The sequence below is a fragment of the Nesoenas mayeri genome (assembly GCF_963082525.1).
Source record: "Nesoenas mayeri genome assembly, chromosome: 2".
Classification (NCBI taxonomy): Eukaryota; Metazoa; Chordata; class Aves; order Columbiformes; family Columbidae; genus Nesoenas; species Nesoenas mayeri.
In genome coordinates this window covers 141,798,547-141,822,368 of record NC_137543.1, presented here as the reverse complement: position 1 = coordinate 141,822,368, position 23,822 = coordinate 141,798,547, and the positions used below count along the sequence as shown (strand labels likewise).

At 38.5% G+C, this 23,822-nt stretch overlaps 1 protein-coding gene across 1 annotated transcript in view; it reads left to right on the top strand.

The window, feature by feature from the left end:
* The window catches only part of ITGA8 (integrin subunit alpha 8), a gene marked incomplete at both ends in the record, with an annotated part of 101,156 nt that overhangs the window by 20,074 nt on the left and 57,260 nt on the right, over nt 1-23,822 (top strand). The window contains 7 exons of the mRNA XM_080339908.1: nt 1,024-1,067; nt 2,018-2,074; nt 2,261-2,313; nt 7,676-7,881; nt 8,974-9,165; nt 19,821-19,866; nt 21,888-21,995. Of these exons, the coding sequence (XP_080196034.1) occupies nt 1,024-1,067; nt 2,018-2,074; nt 2,261-2,313; nt 7,676-7,881; nt 8,974-9,165; nt 19,821-19,866; nt 21,888-21,995 (706 nt within the window). The remainder of the gene's footprint in view (nt 1-1,023; nt 1,068-2,017; nt 2,075-2,260; nt 2,314-7,675; nt 7,882-8,973; nt 9,166-19,820; nt 19,867-21,887; nt 21,996-23,822) is intronic.

Here is a 23,822-nt window from a genome sequence, read left to right as displayed (position 1 = left end):
TTATTTTGATTGAATGCGATAATGTGGATGTGTGCTTGGTAATGGAAGGCTGCAACCACCTATATATATGGTTTGGTTTGGTTTGGGTTTTTTTTTCGTGCATACTCACAGTTTTATAATTGATGATTCTTGAATAAGTAGGTCACGTGAATGATTGGCACAAAGAATTACATTATTGTCTGACCTAGGAATCATCCTGTGTCCTGTTCAGTCATTCATTACTGTTTCCATCTCCCCTTCACCAAACACATTCAAGCACAGCGGAGGATATAAACCCAGAGAGGAACAGAGGAATGCTAGGCCACTACAGCCAGGTGTCTGAGGTGCCCTGGTATCTGAAGTTCTGCTGCTGTCTTCTGATGTGGATGTCCTAGTGAGGGAAGGTTGAGACAGTAAAACTGCAGGCTGTGACTTTGCTCTTCTTATATTTTTTTTCCATTTTTTCTACTAATTGCTTAAGATTTCACCATTGAGCAGAATTACATCCTAGAAGGCAGCCAGGTCCAATGTTTCATGTTCTTGTTCAATGGCTTCCCCAAATTCCTCTCACAAAAATTTCCTTGTAATACTTTTAGATAACCTGTGCAGAACTTGTTGAGCCCTTTCATGGCATCATGTGCAGCCAGAAAGAAAAGGGGTATTTGTAAGACAGTTGTGATTAGCTTCTGTACTCTAGTTTGTGATGCCACAACTATAACTGGTTCCATCAATCCACAGTTGTCAGGTAACGAGCTGAATTGTACTAAGACCTTTATTTTACTATACTATGCTAAGTAATGGTAGACAGAAAGAGATCTGTGGATGAGTGTATTCAACAGCTAAGATGTAACATTTAATGGAACTAAATGCACTGAATGAATGTTAAAATCTTACGAATTCATGTCTTGAAGTGATTTGCAGGTGTTTCTGATACAGATAACACAGCAAAATCCTAAGGGTTAAGGAATATTTAAGTGGCATGGGATACAGGTTGCATGCACTGCTCAGCATAACCATTTCACTGTTGACCTTTTGTCTTTTCAGAGTTGGTTGCTGGAGTCCCAAAGGGAGCACAGAACTTTGGCTATGTATGTACTGGACCCACATTTTATCCTTTTTGTAGTGAGAATGCAGTTAGACCATTTTGAAGATTAAAGGCTACATTATATTTTCTGTCTCTTTGATCCTAAATTTTCTAATCTAAGAAAACTGTCACTGACCTTCACCCTCAGGCTAACCTGGCTGTATAGAAATGCCTTACTCATTTGGGCTTTGAATACTAAGCACTTAGTCCCTTCTGAAGTTTGTTTTCAGTAGCCAATTACAAACATGTTTTGAGTATGACTAGTATCCCTACACCCGCTGAGTGTTATCAGACCTAAACTTGCCCATATGCTGGCATATGTCATGTGCAATCCTGTGTCCGCAGTGAAGTCCAAATTCAGATTGTTCATACTCGGTGTTTATTTTCAGTGCTCTAAGTATATACTTTGAATACCAGATGCAAAGAGTCATGAGATGCAGTTAGAAGTGAAGGGAGAAAACAAATATGTGTGTGGAAAGTTTCAGAACTAACCTGACTGGGAAACAGAGATCCCAGCCACAGATACTTTCTCTGGTTTTGGGGACCCCAAACTCCTTGTGTCTCTGGAATTTATTAATACCATTTTTTTTGAGCAAAGGTGTGTAGATGTGTATGTATATATGTATGTATATTTCTTTATGTTTTAAGTTAATGTTTTCACGCGTACTAGTATAGTCACTGTTTAGCTGATAGTCTGTGATTTGATGCTGTTCACAGTGTCCAGTAAGGAGTGAAAATAGTCTTTTCCCCATTTTATTTACAAGGAACCTGAGGCTCGTGAAATCTTTTTCAATTTGTTCAATATTATAGAAGAAAACTGTGATGAAACAAAATAATTGATGTTTTTTCTTGGCCACTTGGGCCATCCTTTGGTGTGTAAAATTGGGTTGCAGTGATGTTGTATTGTAGCATCTCCATATATGCTTGAAACTTTCCATATTTTTCTGTTACCAGGTCTCAATTATTAATTCTTCAGACCTGACATTTATCCAGAACTTCACTGGTGAACAGGTAATGCCAAGCAACTATGTGATGAAGTGTTATATCTATAGAGGATATGGTTTAATTTTAAAAGTTTCAAGAATATATAAAGTATTTTTTGGAATTAATAACCATAGAAACAAAGAGGATTATCGGTAAAACTTTTTAAAAATTGATATCTGATATGAAAGCCTATCTGTTGTTTTTTATTTCCAGATGGCGTCTTATTTTGGTTACACTGTGGCAGTATCTGATGTTAACAATGATGGGTAGGTTACTAAATATATTCAGCTCCACTGAACATTCATGGAAGCAATGCCTGATATTTATTAACAAACACAGGTTTTCAGGTGCTTCATACCTCAAAATGCTTCTCTTGGCTTCTCTGCTTTTCTATTTTCAATTGTTCACATAGGCTTATCTTTGTGCAATCACAGTGGCACAAGTATTTGCAGGCCTAGTTTGAGTGAGTTTATCTTCCTGAACATTTGCATAAAGCAGTGTGGCAGAACAGGAATGTCCAAAACCTTAGAAAACAGATCAAGGTAGAAGAAGTGTAAATAAACAGTGTTAGCTACTGCTGGGGATGGGTGAAAGTCAGAAATTCTTCCTCCCATTCTCAAAATCAGGTAAGTCTTCTCACATGTAGACCATCTGTAGCCTCACTTCTCAATTTTAAAAGCTTTCCAGTGTAATCAGCTCCTTATTCCAGCACCTGCTGGTTGGCTATTCATTTTCATCATCCAGAGGACCAAAAATTGTCCATGGCCCACAGCTGCTATGACAGCTGCTATGACAGGTATTGTGCTTGTCTGAGGGACAATGCTGCTCAGCTCCCATGATCATGCCTAAGACACTCAGGCATTTCAGACCCTGTTAAAAAAAACCTCTTGCTAACTTTGAACCAATGTAAAGTCTAATTAAATTAGAAGAACAGGACTTTAGTAAGTGAATGTTGATACTAGCTTTCTTGCAAGGAGGTAACAATCCATGAATCTCAGAGGCCTGGAAGTTTGCCCAAAGGTGAGCCAGGATTATATTTAGTGCTGTGGCATACTCTTGCCTTTTGCAAAATATCTCGGATGTGTCTGTTTCATGTTCTTTTCTTGTGAGTATTTCTCATCAGGTTCTTAAACACAGTGCATTAAACAATTTCTCTGGGCTGAATCATTGCTTCCGGTCAGTCACTAGCGAACCCTCGAAGAGTGAAGGATACAAGAAAAGAGAAAAGTAACAAGATGATAAAATGTTACACAGTTCCAAACCAAACCAACCAACCAAAAAGGCTTCAATGGTTTCTGCCCTGTCTTCGTAGTGCTCAAATCTTTCCAAGTTTCTAAGGCCAAATTTTATCTTTGTACTGTAGCTTTTGAAAATTCATATTTTTATGGTATACAGAGTGAGGATTAGTTTAATTTTACCATAATGCATTACTAATGTGAAAGGGTGGAGAAACATTACAATAAGTTACAATAGACACTCTCTAGACTTTCAGGGAACTTCCTATTTAACTTCTTACTGAACCAAACTATTTCTCTTGCAGGTTGTTTCCTGTGAATCATAGGGTTACTTGGCAAGTCTCATATTTTCTGTGTACCTCTAAGGCCACAGTTTATGTCAATGATATAATCAAACTGCTGTTGAGGCCTGTGTGGTCTCCCAGTCTATATCTTAAAAGAAATCTAATTACTCTCTCTGAGATCCAAACATCCCACAGAAAACAAAACACAAAAAGCTCTACTTGATAAACATGTCTGATTAGATATGTGGTCTGTCTTTGCTGGTTTGCACATATAGTTGGTAGAAATATTTATCTGAAAGGGAGAGTAAAACAGAGGACAAAAAAAAAAAAGGGAGGGGGGCAAAAGGGAAATGACCACTTCAAATTCACTTGGGGTTTTTGTGCAGCTAAAGACAAAGGAGGTAGTGATCAGCTTATCTGTACAGGAAACCTGATTAAGTTATATGTTGAAAAGATTAATAGAAATGATGCTCTGCTGTAACAAGACTGAAGATGTGGCTCAAAGATTAGGTTCATCCTAGGAAAAAAAACTCTTTGGACCTTCTACTCCAGCAGTTCTGCAGGTGTTCCAGGGTGATTCCTGCAGTTTTATTTGCACCACATCAGGATTGTAGGCAGAACATGGAAATTGAAGATATTGTTTGAACTACTGTTCAGTTGCCCACAGCTAATAATGAAAAATCCACAATCAAACTTAACAAATCAAGCTTTGTCATCAATTTACAGATTACATTCCTAGTAAAGAGGAAAAAAGAGAGCACTTTCAATTTAGACTGAAACAGTCCAATAAAAATAGTGAAATAAACTGTTTACTGGTCTTTTATTTGGCCTATATCTAAGCTTCCCATAGTTATAGTTTGACCTCTTGACATTTCCCATACTCCTGCTTTTTATTACTCGGCAGGATACAAAGAAACTGCAAAGTCTCAGCAGGTGGTCAGCCTGTGCTTTTTAGAGATTATGGGGTTTTTTACATCAGAAGGGAAGCAATACTGGCTGGTTACCTTTCTGTGCTGAAAAAAAAAAAATAGACAATTTATGTTAACTGCAACATCTTAGTGCAGTAGTGAAATTAATCTAATGAACCAGTTCAAAATACCAGTGCACACTGAACTGCAATTTATGATTTAATATTACTGTTTTAAAAGGGATCACATCAACCTGAATTTGGCTCAGAACTCCAGTTTTGTAAATATAAACTCCTACGATTTAAAAGCCAATTGAAATACCCTTCTTCACAAAATACCCTGAATAATTCAAATCACATAGGTGCTTTTAACCCAACAAGTGACTCCCCTTGACTGCTTGATGTCTAAATACTTAAACTGTAGGTAAAACTGACTATAAAATGTGTAAGCAGCAAGTTATTACCTGCTTGGAGGTAAACCAGGAATAAATAAATGAGGATTAGAGAGAGCAGGGTAGCCGAAGAATCCTTTCTCTCCGGCTATAGTACACTGCTCTGTACAACAACAGCAGGAAAAACAAACAAACAACAGAAAAAAAAAGTACTAGAATTGCCTGAGGGAGAATTCGTTCTTGCAGAGGACTTGCTGAAGCAGCTTGGCACTGACAGAGAAGTGGGAAAAGCAAGAGAGTGAGGAAAGGAAAGCTTTGGTGTGGGTGGGACAGACCAAGACCTGAAGGGAAGGCAAACTAAGGGCTGCGGGTGTTCCAGGTATCTCTGCTGCTCGTAACTATTTTAGAAATAGCTTAGTGTGATTAGATGGCTGCCTTCCTCCCAACTTTCTCTCAGCACGTCAAAAGATGAGCCACCTTAGTTATGGGGTTCTGGTCCCTGCTCCCTGGACTATTCATGTATTTTGTACAATCATTGTCATTTATTTTAACAAAGTAGAAATTTTCCTAGAAAAACAACCCAGCACTATGCACTTCCAGCTTAGATGCTGTGATCCTTATACAAAAGACTCCAGCTCCTGTCTGCTTGTGTTCTGTCTCACCTGCTGCATCTTGTATTTTGGGTTAGGCTTCTGCTCAGAGAATTTTAAGCCACTGTGGATGATAAATAGTCTGCCTCTCTCCTTTCACCATTTTAGGCACTCTGGATATTGCTCTATGGACCAGAGTTTCAAAAGTATCTAGGTATCTAATTATTTTACATCGATGTACTGAGAGCTTTCTGGCTCTGAATATTTTGGTTCCTTACAACCTCTAAACAAATCGTCCCTTAGTTTTACAGTCCTTCATGTGTAAAATATTAATTGGAGGCAAGATTATATTTTACTTAGTAGTTCATACAGTACACAACACCATGGAGTCCCAGTCTTACCAAGAATATTTGGACTGTGGTGTAATAAAATAATAATTGGTGATAGTGCTGTGGGGTAATGCTTTTTGTACATGGCATATGTAAAATAACCTGTAAAAAAAAAAAAAAGAGCATTCATGATCCATTTTCATTGTTGTTATTGCTTCATGGCAACCGTTTCATCTGACATTCTGTCCTGGCTAACAACATCTTCCATTGTAGAGGAGGCCTTTTGATGTTATTGTGGAAGGAAAATCCCACTTTTGATGTTAAGTCAGCATCTGCTTCCTTCCTTTTTAAGTTATCCATGCCATGGGGTAAAATGGGACATATAAAGAATAGAACAACTGTACCAAAGTGACCTGACATTTTGAATTACAGTTTCCTTTATGGAAACATATTATGAAACTTAATAGAAAAATAACATTTCTAGAAGTACTTTGTCACAATTCATAGAAAGTGTAAGTTCTACAATGTGAATAAAAGGCTTCTAGATGAGATATTCTGTACCAAATTCTAAGGTACATATCTTAGGACATTAGTATTTATCTATGGTCAATTAGTAGCTGAGGTGCTCCTAAATTATATGGGTTTTTTTTCTATCAAGATTGGGAAGAGCAACGTAGTGCAATTTTACTGATTATTTCACTAGTAGGTAAAGCCTTTGTGAAAACATCACTATTGGGAATATGTTTTACAAATTAAAAATTCTGGGATCAAGTAGTATTGGTTGTTTTCAGTAACAGAGTTCCTTAATATGGATGACCAATATCCGCTTTATATAATGGGAATTGTACTATTAGGGCTTGGGCAGCCTTCAGAAATTAATCCGACGCTATCATTTTATATCTCAGAATAACCCATTAAGAATATTTCTGCTTGTTATATCTCTGTCAGTCTTGCTTGATTTTATTCTTTAGTGTCCAGTAAAGGGTCTTTTTTTGTCCCTGAACGAATGTTAGTAACATGTTTTCAAACATCCCTGTTTAGAACAACAACATGCAAAATAACCTTGGATTAACCTGTCTTCTTTTACTGATTCTTCTTGGAGTAGCAGAATGGACAGAAGGACTTTTCCCTCTAAGCCTCATATTTCTATTATTTTATGATGTCCTTTCTCTTTAATACTTAATACAGCAAATTTTGTGAGCACTGCAACAACTCCTGTGCCTAACATTCAATGAAAGTCTTTTTAGAAATAAAGTTTTGGCTTTGTCTCCCAGCTTCCTTTTGAATTAGTGATGAGGTATTCTCCATTAATTGATGTCTACACATGTTTTATGTATATTACTTCAACAATATGCTGGAAAGTGGCAACTTTTGTTCAGTTGTTCGCTTACCGATCAATAATTTTTTAAAACTAGATTTATGCTGAAATTTGCCTCTCACTAGTGCTGTTAGCAGGATAGATCTGCAGAACTTGTTCAAGTAGCATGGATCCCCTCTGAGTTAAATTCCTGACTTCTGGATCATTAACTGCAAAGTTTAGCTTTTCAGTGTCTATTGTGGGCATGAATTGAAGGACAGGAAATTCTGTTTAAACCTAAGAAGAAACATTTTTGCTGTGAGGGTGATCAGTCACTGGAAGCAGTTGCACAGAGAAGTTGTGGAGTCTCCATCCATGGGGATATTAAAAACAGGAGTGAGCATGGCTCTGGGCTACCTTCCCTCGTTGACCATGCTTTGACTGAGTGTTTGGACTAGAACTCCAGAAGTGCCTTCTTCCCTCACTTAGTCTTTGACTCTGTGATAATTATCAGCTTCCTGTTTAACAAATGCATGAACTGTGTTGGTTACACTCAATCTCTCAGTGACACTTGTTTTTGTTTGACTGTTCCAGTTTAGATGATATCCTAGTTGGTGCCCCTCTCTTTATGGAACGAGAATTTGAAAGCAAGCCTAAAGAAGTCGGGCAAGTTTATCTATACCTGCAAGAAAGTGCTTTCCTCTTCCGAGATGCACAAATTCTAACAGGCACTGAAGTGTTCGGTAGATTTGGCAGCGCAATCACACACCTTGGAGATCTCAATCAAGATGGGTATAACGGTAATTCATGTGTAATGGAGTAATATATATCTCTGTATAACACTGAAATTAAAAATAGCTAAGCAGTGAATATGAAGTGTCTGTGCAGTGCCTGAAAAAGACTTCTTAACATGTAACTGACCTTGAAAGTCACAACAATTTATGCTCATCCTACTGAAACTGATATTGATGGCCAAACCGTTAAAAGCTTACCTATAGGAGGACAGTCATATTGACTACAGTACTATTTTTTATTAAATATTAGCATGTTCATTTGAATAAAAATATTGTATGTTGTTTTCTGACTATAATTACATTGAAATAGTTAAGATGTTGCATATGTTTAAAAGCAGAGTTCTCTTTCTCTCCTCAAATGCTTGAATGAGTTTGAGAATTGAATTAGGTACTTAGGTGCTGAAAGAAACAGGTGCATAATGGGACGTTTTTCAAATTCTTATAGCACACGCACACAACAAAATGTTCATGGAAGTTAAGTGGGAGCCTAAATTCAAGAAAATGGTCCAAGTAAATGAACTTGCTTAATTATCTGAGATAGCCTGGCTGCTTTGAGCTCCTAGACTTAGCTTCCTAGACGTAGTCAATAACACCCTGGTTTTCCCTGCATGCATTTCCTTACTTTTTATTTCCAGGGTATTAGGGAATTGCAAAGCAGGCATCTCTGTATCTAAAGCCCCAAGGAGTTTTTCCTGGAGGAGATATTTTGCACAATAGCCTTAAATATAGTTGGTCCACTAAGGAAAAATTAATGTACTTAGCTCCACCTTGACTTGAGGGCTGTTTTTCACGGTGCTCTAACTGCTAGACTCCTGGACAATGTTGCTCACGTGTGGCTGCTCTACAAGGGATAAGTCATATCAGGAGCCATGAGATTGTATTGATGTTCAGGGTGCACAAAATCCAAATCTCATCCTGTGGGAAGAAGCACTCAGATTGTGACTGCTGAGAACACCGTCACTGTGTTGTGCTGGAATCCCTCCATGAAGTTCAGCCCAACTGGACGCCATGGTGGAGGCTTCCTTTTCTCCTACAGGGACTTAATTTTTGCTTTATTTGAATTGCACTCATTCTTTTTATTCTTCTGTTGCACTGCAGACATTGCTATTGGTGCACCATTTGCAGGAGAAGACAGAAGAGGGAAAGTGTTCATTTACAATGGATACAATAATGGGTTAAACACTAACCCTTCCCAGGTTCTCAATGGAGCCTGGGCCTCACAGTCCATGCCCTCGGGATTTGGCTTCACTCTAAGAGGAGACTCAGATGTAGACAAGAATGATTACCCAGGTAAGATTTTTCCATTAGTAAGGGAATTTCTTACTTCCATGCTCTGGAAAATGCATCTGCTCCTTTCGGGAGGCAGAGGTCAGAATAGACATTTTTGGATAGTTCTAGCTTGCTTTCCTGAGAGTTAAAATCAGACAAAACAAATACTCCCTTTCCTGTCAAAAGACATGATCAGAAAGTCAAGAAAGGGCTTAAATGGTTACATTAACATAAAACATGTGAAGTTTACAATAAAAAGCTTAACCCTTTCCCCTCCCTTCCAAAAACTGAATGCTCTCAGCTTATTGAGCTTGTAAGGTCGCCTTCATCCTGACATTCTTTCCTAATTAAAAACATATTGCGTTGTAGAAGAAGAGATTGACTTGGTTGTGTTGCTGAGTTGCTTTTGCTGTCCGAAGGGACACTGAGCTGTACATAAATTCTTTATGGCTTTGACCGCATTACAAAAAAGCAGAGACATTGCTTAAAGGCAGATATTTCATTTGGGTCTTTTCATCGCTTTTGTGTTTTCATTGTGCTATATGGACTCTTCTGGTTTAGGTTAGCTTTGATTCTTCCAGTATACCTGACATGCATTCAAATCTATCATGTTTGTAACATTAGTTGAGTTTCGCTGGGGAAGGTATTTATTATTTTAAGAGGCATGTTCATAGCATCATAAGTAGTCTGAATGGTGGAGCTATTTTAAATGTGCTTGTATTTACTTTCTAGAAGCAAATCTGGTTTGTTTCTTTTCATCACAATTCAGAAGCCTTAGCAATAATGTGCAGTAAAACTACACATTTTGTTATTGTGAAAAGTTCATCCACAGTATAATGGTAATAGTCTTTACTTCCCTAACTTACTATGAAATCACTTTAGTTAGCCTGGGTTAGTTCAAGACAAGTATTCTTAAAAGTTGTGTTGTTTCAAAAGTGAAAATTGTGATTTTCAAGGGGACAAAAATGGTAATCTCTTTTAAGTTTTTGTGATGGATTGTAAACACCTTGAAAGAGATGTCTTTTTTCAAGAGCGGAAGAGCTAGGAAGGGCTGTTTACAAAAGAAATTGCGGTCTTAAAAACAGAGAAGCTGACTGAGGAGTAATAAAGTGAGGCTATCACAAGGCTGAATTGAGATGATCTTTAGCATTTGAGAAAAGAAAGGGCTTTCAAACACTGTTCTGACTTTTTGTTTGCATATTGTTGATGTTGCTATTAATAGTCTTTCATTGTCCATGACTAATGAGGTTCTTTTGGACAATGGAGCTTTTTATTAAGTTTCAGCATTTAAACATTTCCTAAAGCATCCATAAGGCCTCCAGCAAAACCAAAGAAAACAGGATATTGCATTCCTGACATTTCTAAGATTGAAAAGATAGAGAGAGAGAAGGGAGAGATTCTTTCAGGTCTTCTATGAGGCACATGGGGAAGAAAGAAGAGTAGAAGTCTAACTAGTTTATTAGCACACTTTATGTGGAGCACCTTTTAAGCTAATGGGTGAAAAGTTTGGATGATGGCTCTTAGTCTTTCTAAAAGTGTACTGAGGAACTGCTGTAGTCAATTCAATTGTAAGATTTCTTGGAGTTATTCTACTTGTCATTGTTAGCTCCACTACACATCCTACCTGCAGAATTTCACATTGTGATATCAGTCCACTCTGTTAGATGGTTTGGTTTTATTACATGAATTACTTATTTTAGAAAAAACAAAACAAAACAAAACACAACCACTTCTGCATTTCTAGTAACTAGATTCTCCCTCCATCCCCCAGTTGAATATCTGGATGAGCAGTCCAGAGTACTGGTGAGAATTTGTCAAAAATGACAGAAGAAAACCTTACTGTCAGTCAACCACCTCTTACTTAATTCACAAAGACCTAAAGTACCAAAAGAGAGCTGTAAAAATAGCACAACCATGGCACAGTATTAGCACAAAAATAGAATGTCTTCCTATGGGAAAAAGGAAAAAAAAAAAAAGAAATAATATGGGGAAATGCAAGTCCAGGCCATGCAGTTAGTAACCCTTCTTGTGTCAAAGAGCTTTTCTTCTTTGTCTCTTGATGGAAATGCTCAAGGGCAGAGGAAATGAGGGGCTGAGCTTGGAAGGAATGGGAAGGAAGTTTTACTTTAGATGTCAGCTGAGAGACAGAGTTTTTGCTGACTATAGAAGGCCTAGGAAACTAGCCTTTAATTCAGTGCTTCCAAAATTACTTTTTCGTTTAAGCTTTTTAATCTGTGTATTGTAAAACCCGCCATTTTATAAAAGGAAAAAGTAATAAGACCAAAGTATGCTGACTCTCAGAAGTTGGGTTCCCAAAGACTTGGAAATGAGAGCCAGTTGTAATGTCTGGCTAAAGGTATAAAGGTGTATTGTTACAGTCTAAGGTGAGATTCTCTGAGCAGTTAGGTCTTCCATGACTAGAGTTCAAGTGTTGTGTGAAGGTAAATGAGCTCAAAAAGGGATCATGATTGTGAGAGGTTAAGGACTGGCACCAGTTTGTGAGGACTCATAATTTTAGCTGTGTTTGTACAACTTACTCAAATCCTTGTGCTTAACATTGTTCATGAGGCAGGCACATCCCTGCTGGGAAATGAGAGGCTGAGAGGTGGGAGTTACTCTGCCTTTTCATTTTTACTGCACTGTGAAACATTTTCGGAGCTCTTAGATTTTCAGACCTTCATTAAATCAGACCATGTATTAATGTTTGAGCAGGTCACAGACCTGGAGGCCAGAAGAGACCACTTGCGTGTGCAACTTCTTATCACAGACTGCTGAGCTTCATACTGGGCTCGCTGGATTGAGCTCAGGAATCAAGGCTCTTAGAGACTGAGTTACAAGTTGGGGAATACAGTTCCTAAAAAGTGAGGTTGAATCACAGTCAAGGAACAGAGAAGGAAACAGGGAGCAGACAAAAGCTGTCTAATATTTAGTGCTGTTCAAATCCCTCAGCTTTCCTTTGGATGGAGGAGTGGTTTCTCCTTCCTCTTCTTCCACCAGCTCCTGGCCAGCAAAGGGAAAGAGACCACCTCCTGCTTCCTGGTCTTATCTAGGAAAGGCAGAGGAAGACCCTTTTGTCCCCCAGGACCCCAGTTGCATAGTAAATATGGGAGAAAACTGATCAGAGACAGGACTAACGGTGGGGTAGCAGAGCAAGCAGGGGAGAACATAATACAGCCATACTGATACCAATTAAAGATCTGTCTAGAACTGTTGCCTGTCTCCAGCAGTGGCCAACAACAGATATCAAGGAAATTGTACAGTTTTTGTGGTGTTTCCCAGAATATTCACCCAGCTGTTACCAACTGGAGGAGCAAGGTGTTCCGGAGTTGGAGGTGGCATCTTAAAATTCAGTAGCCCTTGACAGACTTTTCTTCCATGAACTTATGTGAACTTTTGGCACCCACAGCACATGACTCTGTAGTCGTATAAGAGTCAGACAGAACCCAACCGACCTTTATTGTTGGATAAGGCCAGTGAGAGGGAGGCAGTAAGAAGGCGGCAGATTAAGCATGTCAGTCAGATAGATTGAACGTACCAAGCCACTTCTGTGCTTTTGATGTGACTATTCAGAAGAACAAACAATATGCAGCTTTCCCAGTCTTCCAGGCAAGACACTGGCAAACTTTGTACCATATTTACTTGAGATACTCAGTATCTCTGCAGTACACAGTATGTATCCAGGATTTGAAGGAAAAGACCAATTAGTCCTCTTAAACTGCACCTACACTAGTAAATTAAATACGCTGTTCTTTGGCTCTGAACTCTTGCGCTCTCTTTTGGAGACTAATAATTGTCCTGGGCCAACTGCTTTAGGGCCATTCTAATGACACCACCACGGGCAGTGCTGATGTGGCACACAGGCGCGTTCTCTAAACGCTAGTTTACTAACACTGACATAATTGTAACATCTTTCAACAGATGATCCATTTCACAGTTTTCTGATTCTTCAGGTACTAAGGTCACATTCAAAGGAGGGGGATCTGGTCTCACTTATGCTGCTATAGTAATTACTAACTTAATGCAATTACTCTGGATTGAGAGTCATGTAAAGAAAAAGGGGGGCGGGGATTAAAGAAATAAAAGGGAAGGCGCAGTGAATGGAGTGAAAAAAGTGTAAATGATGGGGATATTTTCATCAGTTTATGTGCAAATACAGTGGCAGCTGGAAAGAATTATGTGCAGGATTCTGTGGTGCACTTTTCAGTGCCAAAGTTAGGACATGGCAAAGCAGCATCGTGCTTTATCTGTGGTCATACTGATGAGGCCCATAAGGCAATTTATATAGCTGTGGAATTCTCTGTAACAGCAGCTCTTCAAGGTTTGCCCAAGAAATTCTGAAATCCCTGCCTCAGCACAGCCTTCCTGTCTGTCTTCTATACTGAAACATCTGAGCAATGTCATGATAACTCTCAACATAGCTTCCACTCCACTCCTCACTAAATGTGGGGCTTTTACGGCCCCTTCGCTCCATCCTGAGCTTTATTCATGTTATCAAGGCCTGGAGCAGGGAATGAAGACTCAGTTTAGGCATGTATCTTGAGTTGTAGTTTATTTTATTTATAATTTTGTCTTTTTCTATTAGCATAGTTCAGTTTTCACAGGAACAAAAGAAATCCATAAATCTGTTTAATGGGAAAGGAATTTGTTTCTTTTGGCTTCTGGGCATCTGTTCAAAGCTGGTCCTCACTGAGTGCTCGGAGTCTGTGATTACCAAGGTGATGGTGCGACACTTCCAGCTGGTTCATCTGTCTCTACAGGGCTCAGGCATTTGGAGGCTGTACAGTGTCCACCCTCACATTTCAGCATATGTTCAGTCACTTGATGGCTGATAATAGCTGAGCAAATAGTTTATAATGAATAACTTACTCAACTCATTAAGCTTGCTTTCTTCTTGTGGCATATCCTCCAGCAGACTGTGGTTTCTTCAAATGTGTTTTTGAACCCAGATAATGTAACCAGTTTCTTTTAACAGTGTGGGTGGATTCAGAGCAGTGCTCTAGATGAACTCACTATTCAAAGACTATTGATTAGTCAATTATTTAATTGCTCAAATAAACTATGCACTGTAATTTCTACTCCTTGCCTGTTTAGACGCTTGTGTAAATCTTCCTTGTTAACCTTGAGAGTCACCCTGGAATCAGTGCCACTGGAGGTTCATCTTCAACAGCTGTTGGCCTGCTCTTTCAGTTATTCTTTTTGGTCAAGCCTTTGTCAGCACTGGGAAATGTACAAAGGCATCTTCATCCCTTGTTATTTGGGACTGAGTTGTTATCTTAAGAATAGCATGTAGTTAATTTAAACAAATGATTCTAGAAACATTTTAAGAAGGAAACAATTGTGATAATTGGAAAAAATTTCCTCGGAAGTCTAGTAATCCAGTCTAATCTTATTAAAATAGGAGTATTTAACAGCTCCATCAGCTAAGTACGTTGACTCAAACAGCAGGAAGAAAACCCTCAAGTTTCTTTCTGAGAGGCAAGATCTATTCAGCATTCATAATTTTTTTTGAGAACAATAGGCATTGTGCCAACAATATCACAAATCATAATCTAGTGATCATTAAATTATGAAGTTGGTCTAGGAGATTTGTGGAAGACAAACTAACTAAATCATTGAGAAGCTGCCTCTGTTCTGGTAAGAGAGGACTGCTGAGCATGGGAGCCAGAACAAGGCCGTGGGGTCTGCCAGCAACTGCAGAAAAGCTGAAGGATTTCTACTAGCTAATTATGTTTTCACATGAACAGTCAATCCAAAATGTAGTAACAAGCCAAAAATCTCCTACAAATGTGTTAATTGTATGGCAAATTATTGTCTGTGTAATTTTCAGGTATGTTTTTCTAAAATTCTTTGAGATATTTAAAGAAATCACAATATTGTGTCCAATTGCATATAGGAATAAAGCAATTAATCCCAGTAAGTAGGGATTTACTGAAGTGGTAGAACATTAATTGCCCTCTTTTGGATTTGTTTGTAGTACGATGAATAATAACGTATTATGAAAGGGATTCATTCATTCAGACAAAAGGGAAGCATTGAAATTAATTCACCTTAGGTGTTACCCTTAACAGACCTGCTGCCAGAATGGTTGAAAAGCAGAGAAGGGTCAAGGCAGTTGAGAATGGCAGGACTGGAAGAAAACTACTCTATTTTGGGTGGTGGTTATTTGTAGTATTTAACAAAAATTCTTGAGTAAAGTTGGCTGACCTGGACAGTCCTGTGTGCCTTATTATGGTCAAGCTTGAAGTCATGGCCATTTAAAGGAAATTTTATTCTGGACCTTTCTTACTGAGATTTGGGAGTGTAGTGTGCTCTGAAATCCTAGAAAACAAATAGAAATCTGATCATGGGCCTTTTTGGCACCTGGTCTGCTGAGGGAAATAAAAAGCCTCACAAAGATTTTTTTAACAGAGTTTACAGTTACGCAGTTTTCTCACTCTCTTTTATGAAATTTCCATTAGTATCTGTACTCAGACGGGATTCTAATTGTTTTCCAGTCTCTATATATATTGTGCAATTAAACTGACAGACTACACAAAGTGATGTTTAAAGCTATCAGTAAATCATTCGGAGTCCATAAAGTCAACACTTCCCTGCCTATATCCTGGTAGAGTTGCAGTGGGGAGGTGACTCAGCTATTGTTTCATTTTTGGGTTTCTCACAAGGGAAGTGTGTGCCAATTATGGAGTCCTTCTCTGGCTGTTGTTCTTGGCCACTGTCCCCCATGAAGTGAGATGAGATACCGTGCCTTGGCCACCGCTCTTGGGATTGCTGGATAGACTCCAGACAAGTGTGGGGTGCTGAGCACGTCACATGTTCCTCCCTGCTCAAACTCCCCGCGGCTGCATCTCTTGCAGGGGATGGAGATGTCCTTTAAAAATACCAGGGGATCAAAGAATTTGCTCAAGTTAATAAACAAATATATCTTGTTGAGACTGGAGGGAGGACTTGGTTGATTTTCCTACTTCTTCCAGTTGGTTGAAGGCTTAGTCACAATCGTGGTGAGTTTCTGCCCTTTATCAGTTTCAGATCTGGCACAGCCACATGGCAGGAGGTCCAGGTAAAGAGACCAGCTTACAAAATCCAGAGTGCCTTTCAGTGCCATCTATGAATACTCTTTCCTTGACTATTTATAACAGTTTTATCCCATAAAATGGATTTTATTCACCAAAAAAAATCTTACAAGCCTTCCCTTCAGAGCAAAGTAAAATTTAAAATAAGCATTAGGATTGTTTAACTTTTCACAATTCCCCTTGACTTCAGTTAAGTATTATACATGCCAAAGACACTTGTTTCAGGATTAAGCCCTGTGAACTCCACCAACTGGGACTTTAGTGCACATGACCTTCAAGCTGTGTTGAAATGCAAGTTGAAAATTCCTTCAAAATCACTCCATGTTTCTTTTCTTAGCTTTTGCAGAGTGGTTGTGACCCCACAGATCATTTATTCCACAACAGTAACGAGGCAGAAACACACGGCTGCTGCCACCAGCCCCTTCTTACAGATATCTGCTTCTCTGAAGGGTAACAGCTGATAAAGGATCTTCTCAATGAGATGACACAGGCGAAGTGGTCATTTACTTCAATCTATGAGGTCATTCATCCTCCTGAAAACACGAATTATGAGAAAAGGAGGGAGATTTTGTGATTCTGATACTTCTCTCTCTTTCATTCTCTATTTATACACACTTTCATCTGGGCTTGAAAAAAAGCCTTCACAAATGCTAGGGAGCAAAGGTTTTCATACACTTTCCTTCAGGCTCTGTTTTGGAGGGTTATAAGTAGTTAAGCTGGCCTATTTTGCTATGTAATTCCAAATTGCTTGTTAAACCCTTATTTTTCAGCTAGTGACCTTTGCATCAATGACATTGCATGTGTAACATTAACAAGCAATGAATAAAGACAGCTTCTCTCTATTTTTGGGAGGGGAAAGTTGCCAGACTTCAGATAATTTAGACATCTCACGCATTTTTTTCACATAAATTATTCGTAACTTTTCTTCTGCACAGCAAATTCAAAACTTCTGGTTATAAATGTGCTCTGATTTGATATGTATTCAAATCTCAAGGATTCATATCAATATCAGAATTTTTTTTTCCAATGATGGGTGTAGGGCTTGCACCCCACAAGGCAATGAAAGAAAGAAGAAATAAAACTATTGCTCTGTGACAGAACAAGTAGAAGCAAAGTGAAGTCCCTAATGGATCTTCCAGTGAATACTCTGCTTGAATATATAATGACTTGGTCATGTGGACATGTGAGGGGAAAAGTAAAAGCTTTCAAAGGAGAGCAGGATGAGCACAGTCCTGGCTGCCCATAGATTATGCTGAAATAGTTCCTTTGTGATGGTGCCGTGACTGACTGTCCTCATCTTTTTTGCTGCGTTTCCAAACCTGGCTGAGGTGGCAATGCAGAAAGACTCCTTATGGAAAACCAGTCCATAATTCTGGTGGCTGGGACCTATCATTGCTCGTGTAGACACTCTGTCCCATAGAAACCAGAATTTAGCCATTAAGCAGATGTACAAAGTCCCCTTTAATATTAAAGTGAGGATGCCGAGATAGCAGGGACCTAAGTCTGCACAGTTGGAGATACCCAAAAAAGTTCACTCGTACTAGTGAGGTTCTGTCTGACAGATTTTTACCTTCAGATTCAAACAGTCTACATTTTATTAAGTATACTCAAGTTGTGTGTTCAGGCTTTCCCTTGTGCTCATGAAGAGTCGAAGGGCTTTACTTTTTAACAAAAGATCAGATTATGAGATCATGACAAGACCAGGATCTGGATGAGTGCTGGATATCTACCTCGTTTGTCTCTGCCATAACATAGTCCTGTACTGAAACCTTTTGAGTGATCAAGTCTAGTACGAAACAGGACATGTCCTGATTTAAGTCTGTTGCAGGATTCATAATGAGCGTCCATCTGGGAACAACAGAGCAGAAACACCTTCCTTCTTGTCTTTCATCTTCTGTTCATAACAAGTTTCCTTTTCCTTTAAAACAATGCCAAAAAAAAAAACCCAAACAAAACAAAGAAACAAACAAAAAGTCAAACACACACACACAAACCAAACCAAGCAAAACTACCAAAAAAAGCACAACAGAATATTGAATCTGTTACTGTGGATTCTGCTATCAGGGAGCTGTCAGGGAAGATTCCACCATGTGCTCTGTGGAGCCTTTATGGTAATGGCTATGTCTCAATCAGTTGTTTATTTAAGCAAAAATATCTTTTGGGTTTGGTACTGTGTGCAATTTGTCTATAAAAGCTGCTAATGAAAAGGACTCATAAATGTCCCTAAAAGGAGAGAGAAACAACACTCATTTTCTTCTGCTATTTAAAGTGTTCCTGACCCTGCAGCATACTTCTCTAAGGCCAATGGAAATAGAAAAATGTAACTGTTGTACAAAAAGAGAACCGGACCTATAAACTGTCCATGCCTGTTCCTATTAGGGCATCATTTAATGGAATTCATTGTAGGACGGGCTATTGCCCTTGTGGAGTACTTGTTTAAACTTGTGAAATCCTGACCATCTGAAAGGCAGAGAGAGCACTGGAAAACTCGCTGCCAGACCTGGCCCAAACTCACCCAGCTAATCAGCATCAAACTTTGTATTTGCATCACGCTCGATGACTTCAGGGCTTCACAAGCAAACCAGTGCTCAGACTATGGAAGCAGCAAGTCATGGTTTGTTTACAACCCTAAGTGCTGGTTTAATTAACTCATTTAGATCCATTTAGGTTGCCAGTCTGTACCACCACGAGGCCTGTTGTAAGTCTCGGTCCACTGAATTGAACATGTGTAAATCAAATCGAGTGATGACAACAGTGGAGTGAAGGGGACAGATGGACACTTCGGGCTTTGGAAATGAAACAAAGCTCTTTCCTTTTCCTGAACTTTCCTGCATTGATCTTTTTTCCTCACTGCTTGGCTCCAGCTTTTCTCTAGCAGGCCTGAGTGATCCACCAAAAAAACATTTGGGCCTGTAGGTTCCTAAACCAGGCCGGTGTCCAGTAACAAAGATGTGCCCAAGGGTCCAGTGTGGTGTTTGTGTAGTTGACTCCATCTGTTCCAGATGGTGACTGGTGGGGAAAAAGATGGCTTTAGACAAATAACTATTGAATGCCTTAGCATATGCTGCTGCAACACTGAAAACATGAGAAACTGTGAAGTCAGCCACCCTCTCACCTGTGCGTTGAATTTATGTACACAGAGATGAAATGCTGAAGGTAGCGAACAAAATACTTAAAACTACTCAAAACACAAAGTAGGATGGGGAGGATTGTCAGGACGGAACACCATACATTTTCGACATGACCTGTATGAGAGTGATGACAAAGTGTTTTGCTTCTCTGTGTGTAATGGGCAAGTAATGGTTTGAAGTAAAATGTATAGGGTTTTTTCCCCTTTAATGCAAGTTGGAGAGAAGTGAGATTGTGGTACGGGTGAGCTTGTGTTAAATAGACTGGCACTTAGTGGATACAACGAAGAAATTCATAAGCCCATCTCTCATAATGTGAAATATTTTCTTTCAGGTACACTCATGAAAAAATTATGTAGAAATTATGACATTTGTTTTATGTTACTGCATTCTTAATATAACTAATCTAATTTAGGCTGGAAAAAAAATGTATGAGAGGCTTTTATATAATTCTTCTGAAGCTGTTTTGTTTTTCCAGATTTAATTGTAGGTGCATTTGGAGCTGGAAAAGCAGTTGTTTATAGGTGAGTGGTAAGTTGATTGGATTTTTCATTTTACAGCTTTGGAGGGTGATCTGCAAATAAACAAACCGCACATTTCTGTGCTTCTCTGGTGCAATGTGTAAAAGATGCTCATTACGGATGATAAAATCAGCATCTTGTGAGAAACAAATCCTTTTTTCCCATGCTCAAAACTTGTAATTTTCAATGAAAATTTCCATGCTTAGTCTAAGCTCAAGAAATCTCTTTTGGAATGTTTGGCTTCTCAGTTAAGTTTAAATGAGACAAGAGAAAATGGTATGTTTTCTACCTTTAAAGCCATGTCACACACATTCCTATACAGTCAAAAAGTTCGTGCAGCTCATCAGGGAGAAATTTAAAAAGCAAAACATTGAAAGTTGGTTTCTTTACTGAGGGAATGGTACTAGTTGGAAATTTTCCAGTGACTCTTCAGAGGTCATGTACATTAAGACATGAACTATTTATTGAAAATAAAGACGGCTGCTTTTAGCTTCAGTTTACAAAAAATGTATGAGATCCCATTTTGCAAATCTCATAGTTACTGCTGACTACGGATTTTCACTAAATGGACTGTTTGATTAGGGGTATAAATTAAAACTACCAAATATATAAACAAAAACCTGCTGCTGCCTTCTTAGTCCAGCCATGCTGACAGTTCTTTGCATCTAAAGATTTACCATCCATTGCTGCAACAATGTGGTCATATTTCTTGATTCCTGTCTTCTTGTCTGTATTCCCAACAGTACCTGACTGAGAGAAGGTATGTTCTGCTTCCCTTCTGAATGTTTGTCAAAGCATAAGAATTTTGTAAAACAGGATAGTTAGCTCATTTTAGTGAACACTGTAGGTGCAGTGGTTAGACCTGGTTTTCCTACTGCCTTATTGAAGAATCGTGCAAATCCTTTGCGATGCATCACTTTGCAGTGACATGAAGGACTGCACAGGAGAGTTAGATCTGGTGTGTACTTTAGATAGCAATAAAAATGTGTTCTATTTCATTTAAGAAAGTGAATAGCAGGAGGCCCCCAGTCTTTCCATTTCCTGGCCAGAGTGTATCAAATATGCAACATGTCATATTGGAGAACTAGAATTTTATTCACTGAAATTTGCTAGAAAAAAGGTTTTCCCTACTGGACAAAAATGAAAGTAATCTTATTTTTTAATGTCTTGCTGAAGTAATATAGAGCAGTATTCATAAAAGCTCAGCTGTGGATTAAAATACAATTAGAGTAATTTTGTAAGAAGCTGGTTTTGCCAGAATTATGTAAGTTACTGTAAAATAATGCTGCTGTCTTAAAAAAAATATAGACCCTTTCTTGTTTTCATTCATTTTCTAAGTTGCTCTTGACTATTGATTTTCTTATTACTTAATAAGAGATTGTTATTCAGAGGGATGGTTCCCATCACCACAACTATATATTCACATACTCTACAGAATTTTGTGATGATTATTCCTGGTTTCCAAAGTCAATTTTCTCAAGACATGTCAGACAGAGCTGACTGTGCTATTGGCTCAAGATGTTCTAGATCAGCTTCTACTTTAACCAAATTATGTTATTTTTTAAGAGTCTTAAACAGAGATAGCAAGTCTAAGATGTCACTGTTAATGGAGACAGTATAAAACAAATCTGTCAGTATAAAATAATGGCCAAAGGGCTGCTGTAAATCCCCAAAAGCAGAGTGTCCCTTTGTGAAACCCAGTGTGATGAAGTGCACCTGATATGCCTCTGTCCCAGGACACACCTACTGTTAACTTGTAGGATACTGTTTCAGTGATGCTGTTAATCTGTGTTTTTTTCTGTGAAGAACTTTCAAAATGTCATAGTAGGAGGTATTACAGTTCCTGACCAAAAAAAAAGAGAAAAGTTCTTTTGGGTAGGACCAGCATTGTAAAAGCATTTTCTCCCAAGTAACACTACATTTCCAGCATCTTTGTGGCCACCTCAGTAAAGTGTTTTCTCTGCTATGACTTAGGTACTAAGGTGCTCCTTCTGTATGCAATGAACCTTGTTTCTGTTCCCCAGAGCCAGACCTGTTGTGACAGTGAATGCTCAGCTCATTCTGAACCCCATGATTGTGAATCCAGACAATAAAACTTGTCAGCTCCCTGGCTCTCAGCTTTTGGTGGCCTGGTAAGTTCATGATTAAACAAAACACATCCTTATCCTCTTTCTCAAATAACTTCCTATTTCTAACCTTTTCTTGAACTTTTTTGTTCAATGTGCTGAAAGAAAAAGTTGAAACATGTTATGACCACAGCAGAAAAACCTATATAGGACAGAGTTATTTTTGAAGTCTTCCAGTACTTCACAGATTCTCAAAATGAAGTAGCTAAAAGTTGAGTCCTTCGATACACTGAGTCTCCTTCTACATGGAGGTGTGTTCTGTGTCTCTCAGGATCGAGCTGCAAATTCATATGCAGCGTTTCGATGAATGAAACAGGAAACAGCTAGAACAGATCAAACATAGAAACATTGATCTGTCAAAATGTACATCTTTGTTGTAACAGTGAAAGTGATGCAAAGAGCTGGTGGGCCCACCATTTTTGTTAGAGAAAGAGAAAGATCAGTCTGTCACGAAAGGGAGAAGATCTCTGGCTGGCCATCCTGAGAGCAGAGCACAGGATGTTGTTTCTGGCTGCCGTTGGTCATAGGAAAGCTTTGTTTTAATGCATGGTACAGGACAATGTTACATATCTCTTTAAAAAAGAAACCCTCCACCACAGTAGCATTTAACTTTGAAAATAAAAAGTATATTCAAAAACTAGAAGCTAATTAAAACTATTTAAGGTCATTTACAAATATGAAATGCTTGCAGAACAGTTAGAGACTATCTAATAGCACAAAATACCACAGAAAGGCACATTTACTGCACTAGAAAAAAAAAATCGTCACTTAGAAAGGACCCCAGGGACAGATGATAAAAGAGGCTATTGCAAATACATAAGATAGTGTTTAAAAGTGGAAATCATAACAAATGAGGAAACTAAAAGCAAAACAGAACATAAACATGTGCAAGTTGAATATAAAAGACCAGTAAGTCCTGCCAGAGAGACTGTGAGGAACAGTTTTCTAAGACAAAAACTAGTCATATCATTTTATTGAAGCGTATTAGAAGCAGAAAGCCTGCCAGGACTTGGGCTGGATGAAAAGAATATCAAGGTGTAAAGGAGGACTCCAGAAGATAAAGTCACTGCAGAAATTTTTCACTGCTTCTAAACCAGAGGTGGTCAGAGGGATTCTCCACATTGGAGACATTCTTCATAGGAGATGACTTTTAAAAATCATCTCAAATGTAAGAGTCAGCAAAAGAGGTTTTAGAACAAAGTGATAAATATGAAGCATAAAACATAATCATGACCAGAAACAGTTCATTGAAGAGTCAGGAAGGAACTCAGCTCTGCTGCACTTCAACCACAAAATATATGGGCTTTCAGTGCATTTGATGCAATTCGTGACCCAGGAAGTTTCTAAATCTACCAGTTGTGAAAATCTAGGATGAGGCTGTTAAGAGGTTTTCACTATTGCTCTGTTCTTTTACACTTTATAGAACTTCTCATATTTATCATAATGTTCCTCATTTATATGCCCTGTGTGGAAAATCACTTACCTACAGAGCAATGTGGAATGCACTCAGTAGGACTGTGCAGTCCCAGAACTGTATGAAGCTTTGGCCTTTTTGGAAGATCTGTCCTAATTTTTTTAATCCAAGCACCTTTTATTTTAATAGTTGATATAATAAAGAGTTCACAATATCAACATGGGCTGAAGGATGTTCATTTTTCCAAATTATGTTTTTTTCAGAACTTCAGTTTTTAGCACTTTTAAGAATGCTTTATGCCACAATGGAAAAACTTTCAAAACCGTAATGTTTACCATTGGTGTACTGAAAGAAAAAAATTGGATTTTGCACAAGAAAAAGAAACAAAAACATCTCTGTTAAAAAGGTATTCCTGCTGT